Source organism: Barbatula barbatula (genome assembly GCF_947034865.1).
Source record: "Barbatula barbatula genome assembly, chromosome: 2".
NCBI lineage: Eukaryota > Metazoa > Chordata > Actinopteri > Cypriniformes > Nemacheilidae > Barbatula > Barbatula barbatula.
Genome location: NC_136767.1, coordinates 18,691,682 through 18,712,034, shown reverse-complemented (window position 1 = coordinate 18,712,034; position 20,353 = coordinate 18,691,682). Strand labels below are relative to the sequence as shown.

The window sequence follows — 20,353 nt, the reverse complement described above, 5'->3', positions numbered from 1 at the left end:
TACTGCACGTATTCTTTTTGTTGTTCCAATATTGTTTACCTCATTTGTATATCTTTGGATAAAAGCGTCTGCTAAATGACTAAATGTAAATGCATAAAAAATATAATATAAATATAAATAAAATATAAAACAAATATATTCATATATATATATATATACACACAGTATTAATTAGGCTATAGGTTCCATTTACCATCTTATACAAAAGCATCCCAAAAAACGTAACATTCCAAAAAATAAGAATCACAGATTTCTTTCATAAGCTTAAATAATATATTTAAATAGACACATCAAAATAATTTATTCCGTGTATACAACATTTAACACATACCATTGCCACACATTGTTTATTTACCTTTACATACAAAATTATGGCTCTCCATATAGTTTGAATTGACACCAACATTACATGACATTGTACACCCTCACTTCGGTGTTATTGACTCTCCGTTCTCTGTTGTTCCATCATAGTTGGAGCTGATTCCTGTAGGCTCTGTCCTTTGGTCTCTATAGGCAAAACCCAGCATGCTGCTGCGCCCAACAAAGAACATATTAAATACACAGACAGTGTCAAATAAACTGATGATTTCAGAAGGACCTGAAGGGGGACAGAAACAAACGTTAGATACAGGGTTTAGAATATTGGTTCCGAAAGGTGTATAACATGAATTTTTCGGAACAGTCATGGGAATGCTCTACCTGAGCAACGAAGGGTGTGAAGAGAGCTCCTATACGAGCCATGCCACTGCTTGTACCAATACCAATAGCTCTTGTTGCTGTAGGGAAAACCTGAGGATGGCAAAAGAAGTTGCATTATTGAATATGAATGAATTAATATTACAGATGGGGGTCTGAAGTACACTATGATGCTGTGCAATAAATCCTCACCTCAGGTGTATAAACATATGCAATCTGCCATCCCCCTGAAATACAGGCTCGAGCTATGAATATGAAGATTGTGAGAACAGTCCTGGAAATAATAAAGCAAATGACAAACAAGTTTTGTGTCATTTACAATGCCTTAAAATAGTGTTTGGGACTACATTAAGTGGTGCGTAAAACTGACTCTGAACTGTAATGAACAGACCTTTGTGTGCAGGCGTACAGTGGCAAAATACACAGAGAGAATATTACAAAGCAAAGTGCCATGCTTTTTTTCCGGCCAATCCGATCAATGATCCAGAGCGACACCAGGAGACCTATGCTGACATACATCAGACAGTTGTGTATTAGTACACTGGATACATTCTATAGCATATAAAACATTGTTTGCATAAAGGTTATTAAACTAACAAAACGTCAATCAAAAATATTTTTAGTGTCAGTACGTACACATTAGTCTAGCTATACATCACCTGGGAATTCGGCTAATGTGGTCCACAGAAGGTCCTTGTAATCATGAAAAGTTAAATATTTGCACTCCAAACTGCAACGAGGCTCCATGCTAGAGCTGTCAGTCACTGGAATCAAAAGTTTTAACAGACATTCATGATTTTCACGCATGGAAGTGAATTAGCATAGGGTGAGCTCTACCTTTATACAAAACACCTCTTTAAACAATGTAATAAGCAATGACTGTACAGTTTAAATGTGGTGAAGAGGTATTACTTTCCATAGAAAAATATTTTTTTGTATGTTTGTAGACATAGACTAATTAAAACCACATACCACTACATACAGATCCTGCCTGGAATAGCTCAGTGGTCAGCAACACAAGACCGTAGTATGAAAACGCATTGCAAAACCTGTGTACATAAAACAAATATATAGGTGGTTATATCTACTGTAAGTTTTCACATGGATTTGATTTAATTAAAATTGTAAAACAATCTGCAAAGACTCACCAGATAAACCAGATGAGAAGTGTTGTCCTGCTGTATTCTGGAATAAAGAGATCTCTGATTCTACCCCGATCATCCTGAAACAAATGCACAAATCTTATCCCCAAAACAAGAACAATTTTGTTAATAATCATTGGAAATTGAACATTTACCTGTCTGTTGGCTATAAGCCTTCCTTTAGGCATACACCTGCCATTGGCTGAAGCTATTGTCTTCAGAGTGTTCAGGGCCTTATCCTCTCTGCCTCTCAGCACATCAAATCTAGCACTCTCTGGTAACCACTACAAGTTCACAGAATTCACATACAGACTTAGAATTAAGTTCTTAAGTAAATGAGCCATCTGTCTCATAATTTGAAAAAACATTAAAATTGTCCATAAAAAGCACGTAAACACTGATACACCCATACGTACACAGCAGAAGGCAGCAAAAACAAAGAGAGGCAGTGTGGACAGAACAAGCAACCACTTCCAGCCTAATGTGGGCATGACCAGCATAGCCAGTAGCACTTCAAACACAGCACCCAGGGCCCAGAACGTCTACAGAACATGATTTTGGTTAATTATGTGATCAACCATTATCTAGACGTATTATATGTCACAATAATTAAAAGACAGGTAATACTGTATAATTATTAAGTAAATTTAACTTATGATTGTCTGTATCAATCAGCAAACTCAATATGGTATATCATTTCAATTCTGGAAAATGTGGGCAATGAAATAAAATATGCTAAGGATTACCCCTAACAGGATTACGGAGCTCCCTCTGTATTTCACCGGGAGGAATTCTGTATATAATGTCACTCTGTTGGGGAGGACATTAATAAAAACATTAAATTAATCTAAAAATGTAATAATATCAACAATAAAAACATTTTAAAAGGAGGAGTAAACAATAAACACAATGGCCTCCACCTGGGTCCTGTACCATGAATGTAGCTGAACAAACTCAGGGTAGTTGGATTAGTTTTGGGTTGACAAAACCAAACCAACGTGATCGAGTTTTGTTGGTACCATGAAGCAGCTCATGGAGTTTCTTTGTCAACTCAAGCTTTGATCCTGAAGCTAAGATTAGTTTGCGCGCGCGTGCACATGAACGAGTGACGTCAGCATGGCTAAACCAATCGCATTATAAATGGATAAAGCGATTTCCACAATATGAACACAAACATGAATTTCAGCCATGGACTGATATGTTTCTGCTGTCTACGCAAGAGAGAAGTGTTTCGGAAACACTGCTGATTGCGTTAATGTGCAAGTTAAAAGACTATATAGTACACATATTCACTGTAGTGCTGTAGGGCAAACAGGATCCGCGGGGTCCTCGGTGGAACTACAAGGGGTCCGTGTCCTTGCGGGCAACTTTTTTATGTAAGGCATGAGTACAGAAATATTACAACAAATGTTCATTGAAGCTCCCGCATATTGCAATTGTCTGCGCGCGGACAAAAAACATCCATTCAGGCAGCAGAAGCAAGAAGGTTAACCTTACATCTGCTTCATCACTTCCCTTCCGAGTACACATGAGAGGAGTCGCGTGCAAATAAAGTTCATTCTCATATATTCTGAACTTATGTACAAATTTGTTAAAGCTGTAAACGGCTAATTTTACAGGCAAATGACATGCACCGCTTCTGCATTGTAAACTCTGACATCTTACGTGTTTAAAATCAATAAATGGACCGTGTTCTGATGGTTCATGTCAAACAAGTTGCCCAAAAAATAACGCGGACTGGTTGCATGTTGGTCTCCTTTTAGTCTGATATGATAAAAACAAGTTTTTGTTTGCAGAAAGAAGACGGAGCTCAGAATTATAAAATAGCTGTGTTCTGCAACACAGAGAAGCGGAAGAAAATATAAGAATTACACTTAATAAAACGGCCTGCTTTTACAACAGAATGCATAAGCCTCTACCTTTAATAGACTAGTCTTTGTGCCATTAACCAGGGTCAGTCATTTCATTGAAGCCTTAATAAAAACTACTGTTCAGGACAAAGAAAAATTTCCTAATACAGTGAAACTGAAAGTGTTCCTAGATGTTCTGCACCACAGACAAGAATGTAAAAAATGCAATGCAAATACATGTGATACAATAAAAGTGGAATACAAGTAAGTAAATTGAATTTCATGTGAGTGTAAGGGAAAGCCAGCAAATCTGTAAAATCAGATTTTACCTATATAGTAAACAATATTTGATTTTATATTTGTAATATATATTTTATATTAGTATTTTTATTTGATTAAACCGTATAAAATATAACTAGCCATTCTAACACGCACTGTGAGTCAGTTACGTCACCTATATGTTTCTTAGCTCACAGCTGATTGGTCAAACTTCAGTCTGAGGTACTGATGAGTGCTTAAGAACGTTCTCTCTCAATGAAACGTCCAGAACTACATTCAATTATGCATGTCCCATCCTGCATAAATGTTGCACACGTATGACGCTAAACCAACAAATCACACTTTGTTTATTCCTTGAAGAGATGGAAAAACTTACGACTGAGGGGCTCCTCCCAGGCCAAATCCCACAAGACCTCGCAAGACTAAGATCCAGCCATAAACAGGTGCAAAAGCACTGAGAAGCCCAAAGTACAGTGTCCACACCATGCAGAGTATTAAACACTGACAACACATGTAGAACAACATTAGAATAACATTGACTGACTGACTGCTTTAAGTCTTTAGTTGTGAACATCTGTATCGACAATACTGATTTAATCAGTTAACCTGCTAGATTTAAACCCACCACTTTTCTGCCATATTTGTCAGAGATGTTGCCCCAAAGGGAGGAGCTGAACATCATTCCAACGAACACTACCTAACAGGAACCCAGAAAAACATCATTAGGTTTTCAAGATACTAGTCCAACAGCATTATCAACAAACCAATGTAAGAAAATCTTGCATTAACTATTTACTCTTCCTAAAGGATTAGTAAAATGATCAGTGTACAGGAATGAATACTGACCGCTGTTATAAATGCCACTTTCAAGCTAGGAAGCCTCCAGTCACAGCGCAACTGAGGAGCTACAATACTAAGGAGCATCATTTCCATGGCATCGGCCATCTAAGCACAGAAACAACATACACGTCAGAGTTTTAATTAATTGTCGATAGTATTTTCACTCATTTGGAATGATTGAAAAAATACATTTAATGAATTTAAGGTGTTTATACCCATGAAAATCCAGTAAGCAGGGACAGCTTCCATTGGAATGTTCCAAAACCAATAGCCTCAACTGCATCTTCAACACTGAAGGTTTCTGAAAGTAGCAAAAGAATAATGAAGATAGACTGTATACAATTTACAAAGCTTAAAATACATTACGTCTTCTAAAAAACGACCAATTTAACAAAGAAAATTAGATTGAGCTGTTTGTGCACATGTGCTAGTCCTGAAGAATGTGAAATTGTTTTCTGAGGAATTACCTAATAGCCTGATGTTCATGTGTCACAAGTACTACCTGTTTACTTTAGAGGCAGATCAAATAGTTCAGGCAATAGATTACCTCTGTTTTAGGTTGTGGCCTATTATAACATTTTAACGTGATAATAATTTTATATTAATTTCGTTTAAATTCATTAATTTAAAGCATATTTAGTTCAAACAGTTTTTCGGCTGTATAGACAAACCAGTGATACAGACGAGTGGTAGGCCTACCCATGAAATCCGAAATAGTTTTGTGGCTCTTTGAAGTCTCCTACACGGAATGATCCTCCAAAACAAAGACGCAATTTAGCAGAAACAAACGTGTGAAAACAAATGCTAACAGTGGCATGACTCCTCCAGCCCCTTTGACGGATGGCGTTTTGGTAGCATTTCAAATCACTATTTACAAAACGGTTTGGGGGGAGTAAGACGATTTTGAGGTTGCGCTAACTGCGGCGCTTCAAGTGAGCGGGATTGACAGATGTAAGGCAACCGAAAATGGATGGACCGACTAAACTGATGTGTGTTCCGACTTTATTAAGCGCTGCATACAACGATCGGATTATGACATCAAAGAACCGCGAGAGAGATGCGCAGACTGCTGCTCCGTCTGCTTTTGAATCGCTATCGCGGTACTTCATACGCTGATTGGTCTCCAAAGCGGCGCATGTAATACAGCGCGGAAGGGCTTGCAATTTAACCTGCCGCTGTTCCGTATACGGAACATCTGAGTTTACTGTTTGTTTTGCAAATTCATTTCTTATTTAATCTTGACAAACTATATATCGCTGGAAATGTGTAGGACTCTAGAATACATATTTCCCCACTGTTTTATAACTTATGAATTATGTACGGCAAGAGCGCGCTTCAAAACATGTATGTCCTGCTAGTTGATGCTTTCACCAGCGGAACACTTACAATTACTTCAATATTTGGTATGTTGAATTTGTTTCTTATCATAACAAATTATATATCATTGGAAAGGTCTATGTCTCTAGAATATATCATTACATTTTACAAAATCATTTATGTAGGAAGAGTAATTAATTCATAAATGACAACTGTCATGTCGCTTTTCCTATCCTTTTTTGCTAAAGCAACATCTGTGAGTATTTCCTATCGTGGAATATTTAACAGTGCCTATTTTCATCTTTTGTAACTATCTTGAGACAGCTAAGTTAGCTTTATGTTTATTACCGCTGTGTAGATGATCCGCGTTGTTCTTTCTGTTACTTTGTATTTGTATTTAATATTAATATATATTCGTATTCAATTTGTATTGTATTACAGTTTCACAATAGTCTCAGTAAACTTTACGGAAATTAATCCTCTGTGTCCTGGAGTTTCTTGGGAATGTTTAAGCTGAATGGAGCGCAGTCCATGAAAACAACTGATTCATAAATGAGTGTGCATCAAAATATTGTCCATTTGTACTGTTTCCATTTTTTCTGTTTATTAGAAAAGCTGTTATATCAAAACAAGCATTGGTAAGCCCTGCTGGCCCCTAGTGGATTTTGGTGGTAGAGCAGCTAAAACACTCATTTTAATTAAGAAAATGCCTGAACAACTTTAGCATTAGAGCTACAAACACATAAACACATGGTTTCTTTCATGTTAAAGTCACATATTTTATTTAAATGAAAAAAGTGTATGTGCTTTATACGTTTTTTTGTTGAGAAATGAGGAATTTTGACTTTGATTTGCTACCTTGGAAAACATTTAACCACACTAGCTGCTGGCAAAATCATAGTGTTTATAAAAAAATTATTCTGGAACAAAGAGAGCTCTCTAAAACAATAAAACTGTAGCTAACCTGAGATTCTGATGTTTTTATCCCCCAGGTCAACCTGCTCCAGATTATTGCAAACTCCTGGATCATTGGACTCATTTTCACCTGGCTTCTCATCCTGGACAGTGCTTTTGTCATCTGTCTGAAATGTCACAAAACTAAACACAACACGCCAAAACAAGTTAATTTGATGCGTTAGCGTTTATAGTTGGCCAACCATTCTCATACCAGACTGAATTTAGAAGCAGCTGATATTGTACAGTTATAAATCTAATGTTTACAAAACTGAGTCTGAAATACTGTTCGACAGTGTAACACAAAATGACGAATAGTTACAAGCCAAAGCATTTTATGGACTTTTTAAAACAATAATGATGAATTATATGTAGTCAGTATTTAAAACTACGCCTTGTGGGTTATAAGCTTAGCTAACCCTAACATCGTAGGCAAAGCTTTTCTGATATGTTAAAATATCATGCTGAATAAAAGTTCTCTGTTAGCACGCAGTATACAATTGTACAACATTGCTTACCAATAAATACAAAACATGACTAGAAATATTACCTTATATCTGTGTCTTTCCACCGCTTGTAACCCACTTGCGTTCTCCTCAATCCACTCATGTTACTTAGCTATTTTGGTATGGAAGTCCACAACAATACATTTGGTTATAGAACAGGTTAGACCTGTGCGCAACTCTAATTACATCAAAACAACCTCAGGGCTATTTAACTGGAGGAGTGGGCTTGGCGCTATGCAGTGACATAATCCTCCAGGGTCCAACTCTCAAGACATCATACTGTAAGTCACTTATAGAAAGAGTAAACCCCAGGGTAACGTGATGTTATACACGTCTTTACTAAAATTCAGTTTATTGTTTAAAATAGATTGCTTCTCACAAATTAAGCATGTGATTTGAAGAATAAAAAGAATATAAATAGATTTGTGTAAATCACAGACGTACTGGGTGAATATAGCTTGTTTCTGTGAATATGTTTGTCTGTCTTTTTTTAAATGACGATGTTAATGTCTAAAATGCAATTAAACTATTTGAACCCTTCAGAGTAAGATTTAATATTGTGTCATATCCAAATTGACATGTTGATACAGGCCTCATTTGAGTTACAGTTACTGTCATGGTTTAGAAGACACAGTTTAAGTTTCAGTTTCAGTTTTGCAATGAATGGTGAAGCAAAGCTTCATTTGCATGACATGGCAGCATATCGGTGATGCAGCAGTAGTTGTGAGATTTCTCTGAAAGACAACCACCAGTGCACGGTACATTTCAACTTGTCCTACTATTAAACATGTCAAAAGGTAGGTTCAAATTTTGAATAAGTTTGTGAATTTATGTATCAGGTTACAAAATGTCTTGACAAAATGTCAATATATTTAACCTTCTTACATTTCCAGGGTCCTTCTAATCCCATTTTGAAGAGCATTCTAATAACTATACTGCATGCTTTTCAAATTATTTATTCCTATTTAATAATAAAATGTCATGCAAAGATCATGTTAGTGAGGAGAACATGCAGCTCAGCGTGGAGCAAATACAACAGATAGAGCAGAATAGGCGCGCCGCTCTGGAGAGGCTGGCAATCCGAAATGTTCCTGTACCTGTCGGTGAAAGCTGGCGGAGAGAAATTGGGACAGAATTTACTAAACCTTACTTCACAAAGGTAAATGATGCTTGGTATGATGAGGCATTACAAAAAGAAGAACTGAAGTTAAAATGCTAATGATGCTAAACCTGTTCCTGTTTTGTTTTTCAGCTCATGTCATTTGTTACAATGGAGAGGAAATGCTTTACGGTCTATCCCAGCCCTGAGCATGTGTTTATGTGGACAACTTTGTGTGCAATTGAAGATGTATGTTCCTTAATACAGTAGAAAAGGTCAAGTGATCCATTACTACAATACAAGTTGGTTCATTATGTGTGTTTACAGGTAAAAGTGGTTATTCTTGGGCAAGACCCCTATCACCACCCAGGTCAGGCCCATGGTTTAGCATTTAGTGTGCTGAAACCTAAACCCCCTCCTCCTAGGTAGGAATTCTAACATTCAGTAATATCTGTACCTGTTCATTAGACGTTGTTTAGTATTTTCAGAATAGGTTTGATTTTTAATACACACACTTGGTTCACAAGGACTCTCCATAGATGTAATGACTTTTATACTATGCTAAACGGTATAGTCTATCCCATTACCTGACCCCTAAACCTAACCATCATAGAAAACTTTCGGCAGGTTTAATAATAGAAAAATCACCATTCATAACATATGTCAATGGACGTTGTATTTATCATATATGGTTATATAGGTAATTTATCCTCTCTTACACTTCTAGATAATGATAACATAAGCTCTTATGTTTGTTGACTTTTTTTGCTCACCGATTTCAGTTTGGAAAACATGTTTAAGGAGCTGACAGAAGATATTGTAGGCTTTCGGCGCCTGGGTCATGGAGACCTCACAGAATGGGCGAAACAGGGTCAGTAACCAACAGATCAGGTGTAATGTGCACCAAGGTGTTAGATAAACAGAAAATAGCCATTATGGTGTCGAGCAGCACATCTGGTTGAGCAGGGCACTGCCAGGGCAACAGTGTCATATGTTCAGTTTCCAGGAAATTCCTGCACAAAAATATTTACTGTATCTAGTTTTGTGTTTATTTTGTGTGTGTTTAATGTCACTCATGCTTGGATTTTCTTTCCAACATCAGGTGTTCTGCTACTGAATTCTGTGTTGACAGTGAGGTCTCATCAGCCAACGTCCCACGAGGGTCAAGGCTGGGAACTCTTCACAGATGCTGTAGTCAAGTGGCTCAGCAGCAGTCTCGACAGCCTGGTCTTTCTGCTGTGGGGCTCATATGCTCAGAAAAAAGGAAGAGTGATTGACAGAGTAAGTTGATTTATGAAATTAAACTGTACTGTATTTGGTCAGGAATAATTATGAGTTTGATACAGTAATTTTCGGTAAATGTGACTGGCTTTTTTCAGAAACGTCATCACGTCCTTGAAACTTCACATCCATCACCGTACTCGGCACATTTGGGCTTCTTTGGATGCAGACACTTTTCTAAAACAAATTTGTTACTAAAAAAATCTGGAAAAAATCCAGTTGATTGGACTGCCTATTGATAGAAAATCATTTTTATAAGCCTTGTCAATGCAATGCTCAATATTTTGTACTCTCTACTAAATACCAGTAAAAACAGGTTATATTCCTGCAGCTTGGGTGCCAGAAAGAACATGACACAAAATTACATGTTTTTTATGTTATTTTATACCCAACTTGTAAATTTGCAGTCTATTTGTGCATGTATTTTGACATTGTACTGCATTTATAAATTATAAATAATAAACAGAAAATGCTGTAAAATAAAAATATAAATTTCAGTGTGTTGAGTTATAAAAATGTGTTTTATGACAGCTCATCCATAATTAAAGTTTACGTTTACGTAATACATGTCTATTTACTGTGCGTAGTTATATTTATAAAAACATACACATAAAAGTAGAAAATATAAAAAATAAACATTTGTACATAATTTAAATAATAAATATATATGTATGTATGTAAATATCTCCTAAATATATACGTAAGTATATATGTTTCCACAAATACAAAATTAATATACACATTGTACAACCATATAGTATGTAAACACAAACTATTGTTTTAGATGCAACTGATAATAAATATAACATTTAATAATAACAAATATTATTATTATCATTATATTATAAGTCCTTTTAAAGTCATACTGAACTAAAATGAACACATTTTAAATCTAAAAAGTATTAAAGTTTTGTGTACTGTGCAAACAATCCAGACCAAATAATAAAATGTATAGAATTCATTTTAAGTAATGATGAAAAACGGGTCATTCTGATGTAGAGTTGGGCAGATCCAACCTTCCAGAATTCCTCTATTTTAATTGACTAAGCCATACCATTTTTCATTTTGCTATTTGATTCAGTCTCTACACAAAATTACACGGTATATATTTAGACTGTCTGCCTTGAGCATTCGGGAATGAGGGCAGTTTCAAACAAAAAAATAGGACACTATGACAACCCACGCAGAGCGTGTTTCATAGTGGTATGTCCGTATATCCAGGTGATGCAGCCATAATAAGCAGTGTCCCACTTCAACTCTTCTCGGACCACTGCTGGGCACTGTTCAAACATCCCTCTGCACCACTGGCACTGCCCCGTTCTCTCACGGGACTCCTAAAGAAACATAATCGGACGTGATTTGCTTTTCTTTTTATCCAACATGTACCCCATGCACACTAAGGTAAGATTTCTCGATTGCTCATTGAAATGCTTTTGCACTAGGCTGGAGCATATTTCATGACACTGGACTGTTGACCTTAACCTATTTTATGCTTTTTGAGTTTAAAGTCAAATTTGAGCTCATTCGAATTGAAGGAAATGATTTAACATTATAGGACCTTAAACATCATTGCTGTATTTTACAGTCTCAGAAACATAGAATCTTTGACAACTATTCCATTTAATTTGAAGGTTCTTGTATTGCAAGACAGCAACTGTTTCCCCATTACTGTATGTCTTCTGGAACTCCCAAGTTAAAAATTAGGACAAAGGTGGATGAACGGACACTAATTATGGTTATGAATATTAACATGGCAATATGTGCTGTGGAATTTCTGAGCTCTTGAGCTTTACTTTGATGTCATATATATTATTAAACCCTAATGTCATGTAAGGGGTTCATTTTTGTGTAGCGATTCCATTTTTTGTCAGTACATTTATACCAACTTAATGGTGACAGAATGTCAAATCAATAACAATTTATAGTTCACTGCATCTACTGAACAGTTTTGTACTTATTGCCACAATAATCTAATAGAATAACATCTGATTAAGTAATCAGCCAAAGACTGTCTATACCTTAGAATCAATTTTATGCTGTCTACTAGTAAGGTCAGTGGATAAAGCTTTGAGTTAAGAATATGTGTTGATTGCATGCATAATGCATCTGATTGGCTCAGGGCTAGTTCACCCCAAAATAAAAGTCTGTCATTATTTATTCACCCCCATGTTCTGTATATGACTCTTTGGTCTGTGGAACACAAAAGAAGATATTTTGAGAAAGTTGGTTTTGTGTCTACACCATGGAAGTTAATTGGAGCCAGTATTGTTTCATGACCAACATTCTTCAAATATATTTGTTGTTTTCTGCAGAAGAAACAAAATCATTCCGGTTTGGAATGACATGAGGGTGAAGAAATGATTAAAACATTTCAGATTTGGGTGAACTGTAGCTTTAACGCAGAAGCGTGTTGTGATGGGGTCATGCCAGACGGATGATGATGTGGGTGGAGAAGTTCACAATGATAAAGGCAGACTCAGACCTGTTCTTGCAAGACTACTTGAAATGTTTAACGGGAAATCCTGTTTATTTGAAATTCACACAAAAAGGCAAAGTTTAGGATGACACAGCGTTTTGTAAGTTGATACATTATACTCAGTGTCACCGACGCATAAATCACGTATCATTCATTGGGAAAATAACCTTTCCACATATCACATGATTTCCTAATGATGATATTGCTCAACATATACTAATACTCATGTAAATATGACCAAAGTAAGTAGGTTGAGACTTAAATGCGTCAGTCGTCGCCCATACTACATGAGGAAGGCTACTTACACACTATTACACTCATGAGCTAAATATCGACTGACTCGGGTTCCATCTGCACCGTGACCGACTGTCACAGCAGTCTAAGTGATTGTGCATTCATTAGCATGTAAAATTTAAGCTCTTTTACACCGAATGGACTACATGCCACGTGTTGGCGAGCGGGTTGTAATTAGCAGAAAATGGATCCACCTAATCAAAGATCAGTAACCGGACTCCAACATTGTAATTTTGTGCAGAAGAAAACTGGGAGGGAGGGAGATGGGTACTAGCTCAAGTTTCCAGAGCCTTGTGTTACACATGGTGGGGCAGCGGCCACTAAGGAGAGCCGATGAATGAGATCTTCTCCTGCTGCCCTTGCATGAATCATTCAGCATCTTGTAGCCCATGAGCTGAGTTCATAATAGTGCTGCTCAACCTAACTTGAACTGAAATTATCGCATAAAGAGATACATATGATACAGAGAGAAAGAACGAAGAATATTGACCAGGATTGAATGAAAGGGAAATCAATGTAGATCTGTCTTCTGCCTGTCTGAGTTTCCCATCATGCCGGGCAAACAGGGCACTGAAGGCCTATTACACTGCTAATCTGTGGACAAATAAGTTAAAGTTCATCTCTTTCGACAAAAGAAATGGATGTTGAGCTGACTGAGGTAATTGATTGTTTTATATACTAGTGTGTAAAAAAGTATGAATACTGTGTGAAAAAGCTATAATAAAAGTTTCATCCTCATAGCTGTACAAATATATTCTCTCCTACTCAAAATGATATAGTGACTTGTTGCATGTACATTTTTACATTGGCTCAGTTAATGTTCTGTAATTTAACAAAAAGCATTTTCTACAGTATTTATAATGTATCTCTCCCCTTTTTCTGCTTTATGTAAAAATGAATTAATTTGATTAATTGCTAATATTTGTGATGCGATTTGACTTGATACGTATTAATACTTAAAATGCTTAAATGGATACTACTTGTCATGTTTATAAATGAATTGATTTATATATAATGCTGAAAACATTAATACTTAGAAATAATAGTAAAATAAATGCATATTTTAAATAAAAGAAAAAATAGCATCTTGGTGCAAATGTATTAATAAGTGAGAAAACCAGAGTGAATGTTCAAAACAATATTACATATTTGACCAATTTCTTAATGTACAAAAATAACAACAAACCAAAATGTTTTTACATAAATAATAAGTGCTAAAAATGCACATTTTGTGTAGATGGGGTTGTGGTAGAATGTGGGTCACTGACTGTTTCTTTCTGAAGTCCCAAGCCATAGTGTGAGCTGAGCACTGGGATCCTGTGACTTATTGGAATTTTGGGACAATAGACTAGCCTCTCAGATGATGGTCAGTTAGACAGATAGACTTTCCTTCTGCTTTAATGTCTAGATGTGTCATTCTGAAATGCAGCAGGCTGTATCTGGTAACACTAACATCAAAGAGGAAAATTAACTCTAATGGAAATTAACCTTTTGTTTCTTTCGTTCAGATCAGTATGATTATGGGATGAAAAAATCAGTAGACACATCGGTACCTACTCATAGGAATAAAATATATAGATGGTGTAACCTAGTTAGCTTGTCGTCAAAAGCGAAATAAATTAAAGTGACAGAGTACCAGAGACTTTCCATTTCCTCTTGGCACTTCTTTGAATGCTCTTCGCCAGCTGATTGAAAGGTCTAAAGTGTCATAGCTTTACCAATACCTGCTCTTTTTCTTGTTGTACACACTTGACTGTCATATCAGTGCAATTTTATAATGTAGTCATTGAATTCTCAACTTACCACTTGTTGAACTTAACGTTTTGTTTTAATTCTTGTTGCATATGTAACATCTTAGACTAGCTTTATCTTGAGATTTCAAACATTATATGTGTGTGTGTGATGGTCAGACACTCTCTTTAAACCATCACACCCATCTAGAAGTAAGCAGCATCAGAAACATCACACCAGAACATTTAGTTTTTGAATGTCCGTGACCTTGGCCCAAATTCCATCCCATTGCAGGAACACAAAGGAACCATCTAATCTAGGATACAAATAGATTTGGTTTAAGGGAACCAAAAGATATGACCAGCCATCACTTTGCTGAGCTCAGGATGCAAGACAATAAATCTGTAATGATTTCTGTTTCAGGCAGATGTTTCTTGTAACACACATACATACAGACCCCCTGTTTCCTTAGCAAACCTTTTATTAATGACTTCCTATGGTGGAAGTGGTGAGTGTGATATGACATTGTTTCCTGTTGTACTTGAAATAATCACAAATGTTCTTTACAAAACTGAACAAAATCACACAGGGTGCTCATAGCAGTAGACAGGGAAACAATCACTGCGCTTTAAGGTAAGAGCTGTTGCTTTATATGTATTACTGTAATCTTTCTCATGTACAGTGGGTTCGAAATATCAGACAGCATGCAATAACTTGGACTACTTGGTTTATTTTTATTTTTGTACAGAAAGATTTAAATAACAGAAAATGCACAATTTTTATGTTATTAAGCAAACTGGTAACATTGACCATGTAAACTTCTTTCAAAAAAGCACATGTTTCAATGCCCGTATTATATAGTAACACCGTGTCAACACTGGACGACATGACAACCTGCTTGTTCTTATTGGGATTGTGGCATCGCGCTACATCCAGTTTGGACAAAATTTGAAATTATAATGGGTTCCAATGCGTTTTAATGTCTTCTGTCATGTGATGCCGAATGCGTCCGGTGTAGACATGGTGTAAGAAATTAAATTTTTTATGACTTTTCATTTAAAGTTATACATGCTAAAAGTATAATTTTAGACAGAAAATGTGAAATTAGATTACATTTTCGATTAAAGTTGTAATGACCACATTTTCCCACAATTTACTTTTGCCTCCCAGACTGTATAAAAATGGTGTATGCATTGGTAGAACAAAAATCATTATTATGGACCATCTACAAAATCTGAATTTATATTTCAACTTATTATAGAGTAATACAATTATATGGAGGCATGGTATCTAATGACTTCATTAGATGGTCATTTTCTATATTTATTGATAATATTTATTTGTATATATATATATACTCTATATGAAGTATGTACTTCAATTCAGACCATCCTTCAGTTCACACTTGTATATTAAGCTTAGGTTTTGGGTGTAAAAATAGAAGTTTATCAACACACAAAACTGACATCCTTCCTGGTTGTCGAAGATAAGGGTGGACCCAACCATGTTAAATGTTGATTGATGAAAGTCCTTTTTGATGTATACCAGGGTTCCTCAATTAGTTTTCACCAAGGGCCAAATTCTACTAACAATAGCAAGTCAAGGGCCACCGACTATAATTTGATACACTGTAAAATATTACCGTAAAAATACGGCCAATTTTAACGGCAAAATACTGTTCTTTTAAAAAACGGTTTAATAATGTTAATTTACAGCCATTGATCTGTAAATTAATTACTCGCTAGTAAAATTAGAACATTCAACCGTAAATCTGTTTACGGAATTTAACCGCAAAGAGCTGTATAGCAAACAAAGGCAATCAGAGTTAATCTTTATTTAGTCTGGATTTACATTTAAACAGAGTAATTCAAAACATTACTGTGATAATTTACACAATCCTTTATTACAAAGTAAAATAAGTTTGCACAGTAAGAAATATACAAGTTGTACAATTTAACTTTGCCCTCAGTTAAAACAATTTCCCCATGGACAAATAATTAAAGGGATAACATAATTAAATCCCCTATTTAAAGGGTTTTTTCAGGGGTGAAACAAAATGACCCCATGTTTTACTCAACCTTAAAGTATCGATGATCCTCAGACAAATACAGTCGATGATATAGAAATAAAGTTTGGAAGAGAAAGGCTAACGGGTATGATAACTCAGAATGTATTCATAAAAAATACACCCTTTAACAGAGACATCACAGCCAGCGGTGATTTTCAGAAAGACTTGCCGAGGTGAGGCTGCGTTGGGCGGGGTGCATAAGTGAAATCGACTCACTTGTCCGAAACAGTTGGAGCAAATTTTTTAATAGACGCTATCTTTATTAAACGACAGCAGATCTGAACTTTATACACATACATTCTCGTCTAAACAACTCTCAAAACTACATTTTGTTACACAAAACAGTCATATTTTGAAGCTCTTGGCTCGATGACAACAGTAACGTTACTTGCGCAACTAACGTTAGCTAATTTACGGATGACGTTTTTACAAGTCAACGAGAACACGAGTACGCCAGGAGACGGCCATATCTTCCAAGACACTGTCAAGGTAAGTGTTTTTATTTGTATTTATCTATTATTTTATTATATTGCGCTTCGAAACTTATATATTTTGACTGAGCTGCGTGGCGCGAATTACCTAGACTGACACACAAACCAGAGAGTTCTCAAATGGCCACCACTGACGAGCATCAGAAGCGGTGCGGAAGGGGGAAACTGTTAGATAATTCAACGACACTCCTTGACTAAAAGTTGTAGTAGAAACGTTACAGATTCAATCTCAAATTGAAGCTATTTACAAGGTCATGGGAACTAAACCAGTCTAGTTGCTCTCCCCTCCCCCGCCGCTCGGGTTCTTACTCCGCAGCACAAGAGTCAGTGGTGGACCTGCTGAATGAATTCTAGTCAGTGTGACACTTCGCGGTTTTCGTAGCTGCATACATTTCATTTCAAGTCTCGTCTGAAGAAATTCATGGGATTCAAGTTTGATTATTAAATGAGTTTTGTGTCTCCACACACACGTTCTGTTGCAAATACGGTACAGTAGACTGGTGGTTTGCTTCGTTAAATTGGCGATAAGCGCATGCAGTACAACGTCGATATATAACATAATAATTTACTTAATAACTTCAAATAAAGTAAAAAATACAGTTTTGTGTGTGTTAGCGCAATATATTACATGTGTGGTATGCTTTTGTACGTTAGCTAGACCAGAAGACTTGGTAAATTGCCGTAAAGTGACTATTACCTGAGGTAACGTTAAATCCCTCCAGATATAAATGAATGAAATTCAGACTTGTGCTGTTTCGTGGTGTTAAAGATAAGCAATGTTTTTTTGCAAGCTTTGTGGACACATATGTAGTACTACACCTGCATTTCTGAGACATATGCATGTTTCTCATGTCAGGTTTAATTGTGCCTGTTTGCAATAAGTAACTCACTGTTATCCGATCTGTGTCAGTGACCTTATTTGAATTAACATCTAATGTTTTTTTTGTGTCAAGTCAGGTGTAAACTCTGAAGGACCTTTTATAAGCACCTTAAATCACACATTAGAGACGGGAGGAATGAAGACTGTTCTGTCCCAGACGGATAACACAGAGATGGCCCACCTGCTTATCAATCTTCAGCGGTCCCGTTTTCAGGAACATGAAGATGGACTTGTTTTATGCATTTTCTTTCCACTAGTAATTTATTAAAATTTCTGTATTGAAGTAATTTTTTGATGTTTTTCCATGTATTGTGTTTTCTCTACAGATTACTGCATCTTCATCTGATGTTGAGAAGACACTCATTCTACCTGCCAGTCCTCGTCTGATTATGCTCGGTTAGTGTCACCGGTAACCGGTTGTTCAAATGAAGCAATCTCAAAGGCAGTTCATTGAAATTATAATGTAAATGTTTTTTTTTTTCATTTTAGACATTGGAGGGCAGGCAAATGTTGTAAGATGGATGCTTAGTCTAGAGGGCCGTATTATATTTGAGTGTACATCTTCCATCTGCAGTATCAGGAGGAGGCTTGTTGCACTTAAGAATTTCTTCAAAGGTACGACCTCTAAGAGTTTTCCATCCTTTCACTGTTTAGTGTATATAAATTCTTCAATCAGAATGATTAACAAATGGTTATTGTATTCTGTGAAAATTTGTTGAACCTAGACGCTTAATTGGAATTAAACCAGAACGAGTCTCCAATACCTGCAGAGGAAAGGTCTCCAAGAAGACCGGCAAGGTGGTGAGTAAAAATATTCATCAGTTAATCCAAAGGTTGCCTCTCTACTGAATTGCATTCTGTTATAAAAGCAGGCCGTTTTATTAAGTAATGTACTCTGTGTTGCTGAACACACCGCGTTTTTATAATTTTGAGCTCCATTGTCTTTCTCATGGATCAGCATAGTCGTGGCTGTTACACGAAAATTCACAAGTTACACGAGCAGAGCATCATCATGCAACAAGTCTGCGTTATTTTTGGGGCAACTTGTTTGACGTGACCATCGACACACAGTGCACATTTCATTCATTTTAAACACCGTGGCGAGACTGTAGCTTTCCAAGAGTAGGGTTAGAGATACCTTCTATAGATACTCTGCTTAAAGTTTTTTTTCCTATCTTTCAGACTACCAGCATGTGAAGTTGGTCACAGATGGTGGAAAGTTCTTTGCCCATTCAAGGTTTAATAATACAATGTTTTCTATTGTTTAAGAAGTTTAGATAATATGTCTATAGACTGTTCTTTTTGCACAGTATCTGTTTATGGAGAAATAATAATAAATTTTTATCTGTTTAAATATGTCTATAGACTGGGTTCTTTATGCACAACATATCTGTTTGGTAATTTTATGGTTCCTCTTCTCATCTTTGCCAGTCTGTTGTTTAATTTATTTAAATAAAAAGCATTCATTCAGAAACTCTGCTGCTAGTATTTTACTGAAAATATGCTATTTAATAAAACTGTAAAATGATGGTACGCAGCTGGAAACCATATTGCCAGTACTTTACCGTTAATTTACAGAAAGCCGTAAATGAGTGAAACCGTAAAATTACGGTTCGCAGCTGGAAACCCTGCTGCCAGGATTTTACCGTTAATTTACAGAAAGCCGTAAATGAGTGAAACCGTAAAATTACGGTTCGCAGCTGGAAACCCTGCTGCCAGGATTTTACCGTTAATTTACAGAAAGCCGTAAATGAGTGAAACCGTAAAATAACGGTCCGCAGCTGGAAACCCTGCTGCCAGTATTTTACCGTCAAATTACGGCAGAATTTTTTACAGTGTAACTACAATGTTTGTTCTGCTATTATTAATATTATTGTCATTATTATTATTATTTATTTATTTTACAGTTGTTTATTTGTTTTAAAAAAATCATCACAATATAAATATGTTTTTTATTAGTTCTATTTCCTCAGTTTTGATCAAACAGTAACAATATATTCACAAACTTTTTTCAGCACACGACGAGCTCGGAAACGACGATGTGGCAGACTCGAGCTCTCGCGAATAAAGTTTACCAGCCTCGTGACTGCATCCATCGTCTCTTTCATTTTTCAACACCGATTTATGAAGCTAGTGCTTATCAGGCCTTTTTAAAGAACTCCGTTAGTTCGTTAAAAAGTATTTCACCGGTTGTGCGGCCATGCATCGGCAGCAAACAAAGCAGCTCTTCACGGAAATCCTTCCCATAAAAAAATCGGACAAACACCGCTGTGCAATGTCGGTTAAGTTCGCGAGACGAGTCAATTGCGAGTGATATGGCTTCTGCTTTCTTTATGTTTTATAACAGATTAGACAGGCACTCACCCGCCAATGGCTCCACTCTTCTTGTTGCTGTGCAATCAGATAATGGAACCTGCTCCGTTACCATTTTCTTTATTTTCGCGTCGTG

At 36.3% G+C, this 20,353-nt stretch overlaps 2 protein-coding genes and 1 long non-coding RNA gene across 6 annotated transcripts; 2 read left to right on the top strand and 1 right to left on the bottom strand.

The window, feature by feature from the left end:
- Nucleotides 1-158: 158 nt before the first annotated feature.
- svopb (SV2 related protein b) lies at nucleotides 159-7,708 on the bottom strand. Of its 3 annotated transcripts, XM_079474130.1 has the most exons (16): nucleotides 7,629-7,708; nucleotides 7,089-7,222; nucleotides 5,023-5,108; nucleotides 4,814-4,912; nucleotides 4,593-4,664; nucleotides 4,344-4,468; nucleotides 2,585-2,648; nucleotides 2,255-2,380; nucleotides 1,994-2,122; nucleotides 1,845-1,918; nucleotides 1,669-1,745; nucleotides 1,356-1,460; nucleotides 1,088-1,199; nucleotides 889-970; nucleotides 700-789; nucleotides 260-598 (listed from the first exon to the last, which is right to left on the bottom strand). In XM_079474130.1, the coding sequence occupies exons 1-16, from the start codon at nucleotides 7,685-7,687 to the stop codon at nucleotides 437-439; spliced, it is 1,596 nt and encodes a 531-aa protein (XP_079330256.1). In that variant the 5' UTR covers nucleotides 7,688-7,708; the 3' UTR covers nucleotides 260-436. The 3 variants fall into 3 exon arrangements, with proteins under 3 accessions (XP_079330257.1, XP_079330258.1, XP_079330256.1); XM_079474131.1 differs by lacking the exons at nucleotides 7,089-7,222; nucleotides 7,629-7,708 and adding an exon at nucleotides 5,507-5,863 and having other exon boundaries at nucleotides 159-598; XM_079474132.1 differs by lacking the exons at nucleotides 7,089-7,222; nucleotides 7,629-7,708 and adding an exon at nucleotides 5,617-5,818 and having other exon boundaries at nucleotides 203-598.
- Nucleotides 7,709-8,234: 526 nt separating this feature from the next.
- ungb (uracil DNA glycosylase b) lies at nucleotides 8,235-10,525 on the top strand. Of its 2 annotated transcripts, none has more exons than XM_079451127.1 (7): nucleotides 8,235-8,381; nucleotides 8,478-8,743; nucleotides 8,837-8,932; nucleotides 9,011-9,108; nucleotides 9,466-9,554; nucleotides 9,786-9,964; nucleotides 10,063-10,525. In XM_079451127.1, exons 2-7 carry the CDS (start codon nucleotides 8,561-8,563, stop codon nucleotides 10,201-10,203), a joined length of 786 nt encoding a protein of 261 aa, XP_079307253.1. In that variant the 5' UTR covers nucleotides 8,235-8,381; nucleotides 8,478-8,560; the 3' UTR covers nucleotides 10,204-10,525. The 2 variants fall into 2 exon arrangements, with proteins under 2 accessions (XP_079307253.1, XP_079307252.1); XM_079451126.1 differs by having other exon boundaries at nucleotides 8,238-8,381; nucleotides 8,574-8,743.
- Nucleotides 10,526-16,890: 6,365 nt separating this feature from the next.
- Nucleotides 16,891-19,258, top strand: LOC306891157. Its single transcript, XR_013786328.1, has 5 exons — nucleotides 16,891-17,022; nucleotides 17,978-18,300; nucleotides 18,394-18,519; nucleotides 18,630-18,705; nucleotides 19,087-19,258. It is a non-coding gene; the product is annotated as an uncharacterized lncRNA (long non-coding RNA).
- The last annotated feature ends 1,095 nt before the right edge of the window (nucleotides 19,259-20,353 follow it).

Excerpts from the sequence above, each read along its gene's own strand:
- svopb (XM_079474130.1), bottom strand. The coding sequence starts at position 7,687 with ATGAGTGGATTGAGGAGAACGCAAGTGGGTTACAAGCGGTGGAAAGAC. Across the intron at positions 1,746-1,844 it reads CTTCTCATCTGGTTTATCTG|GTTTTGCAATGCGTTTTCAT; the intron begins GTGAGTCTTTGC and ends TTATGTACACAG. Across the intron at positions 971-1,087 it reads CTGTACGCCTGCACACAAAG|GACTGTTCTCACAATCTTCA; the intron begins GTCTGTTCATTA and ends TATTATTTCCAG.
- ungb (XM_079451127.1), top strand. The coding sequence starts at position 8,561 with ATGTCATGCAAAGATCATGTTAGTGAGGAGAACATGCAGCTCAGCGTG. Across the intron at positions 8,744-8,836 it reads CTAAACCTTACTTCACAAAG|CTCATGTCATTTGTTACAAT; the intron begins GTAAATGATGCT and ends TTTGTTTTTCAG. Across the intron at positions 9,965-10,062 it reads AAGGAAGAGTGATTGACAGA|AAACGTCATCACGTCCTTGA; the intron begins GTAAGTTGATTT and ends GGCTTTTTTCAG.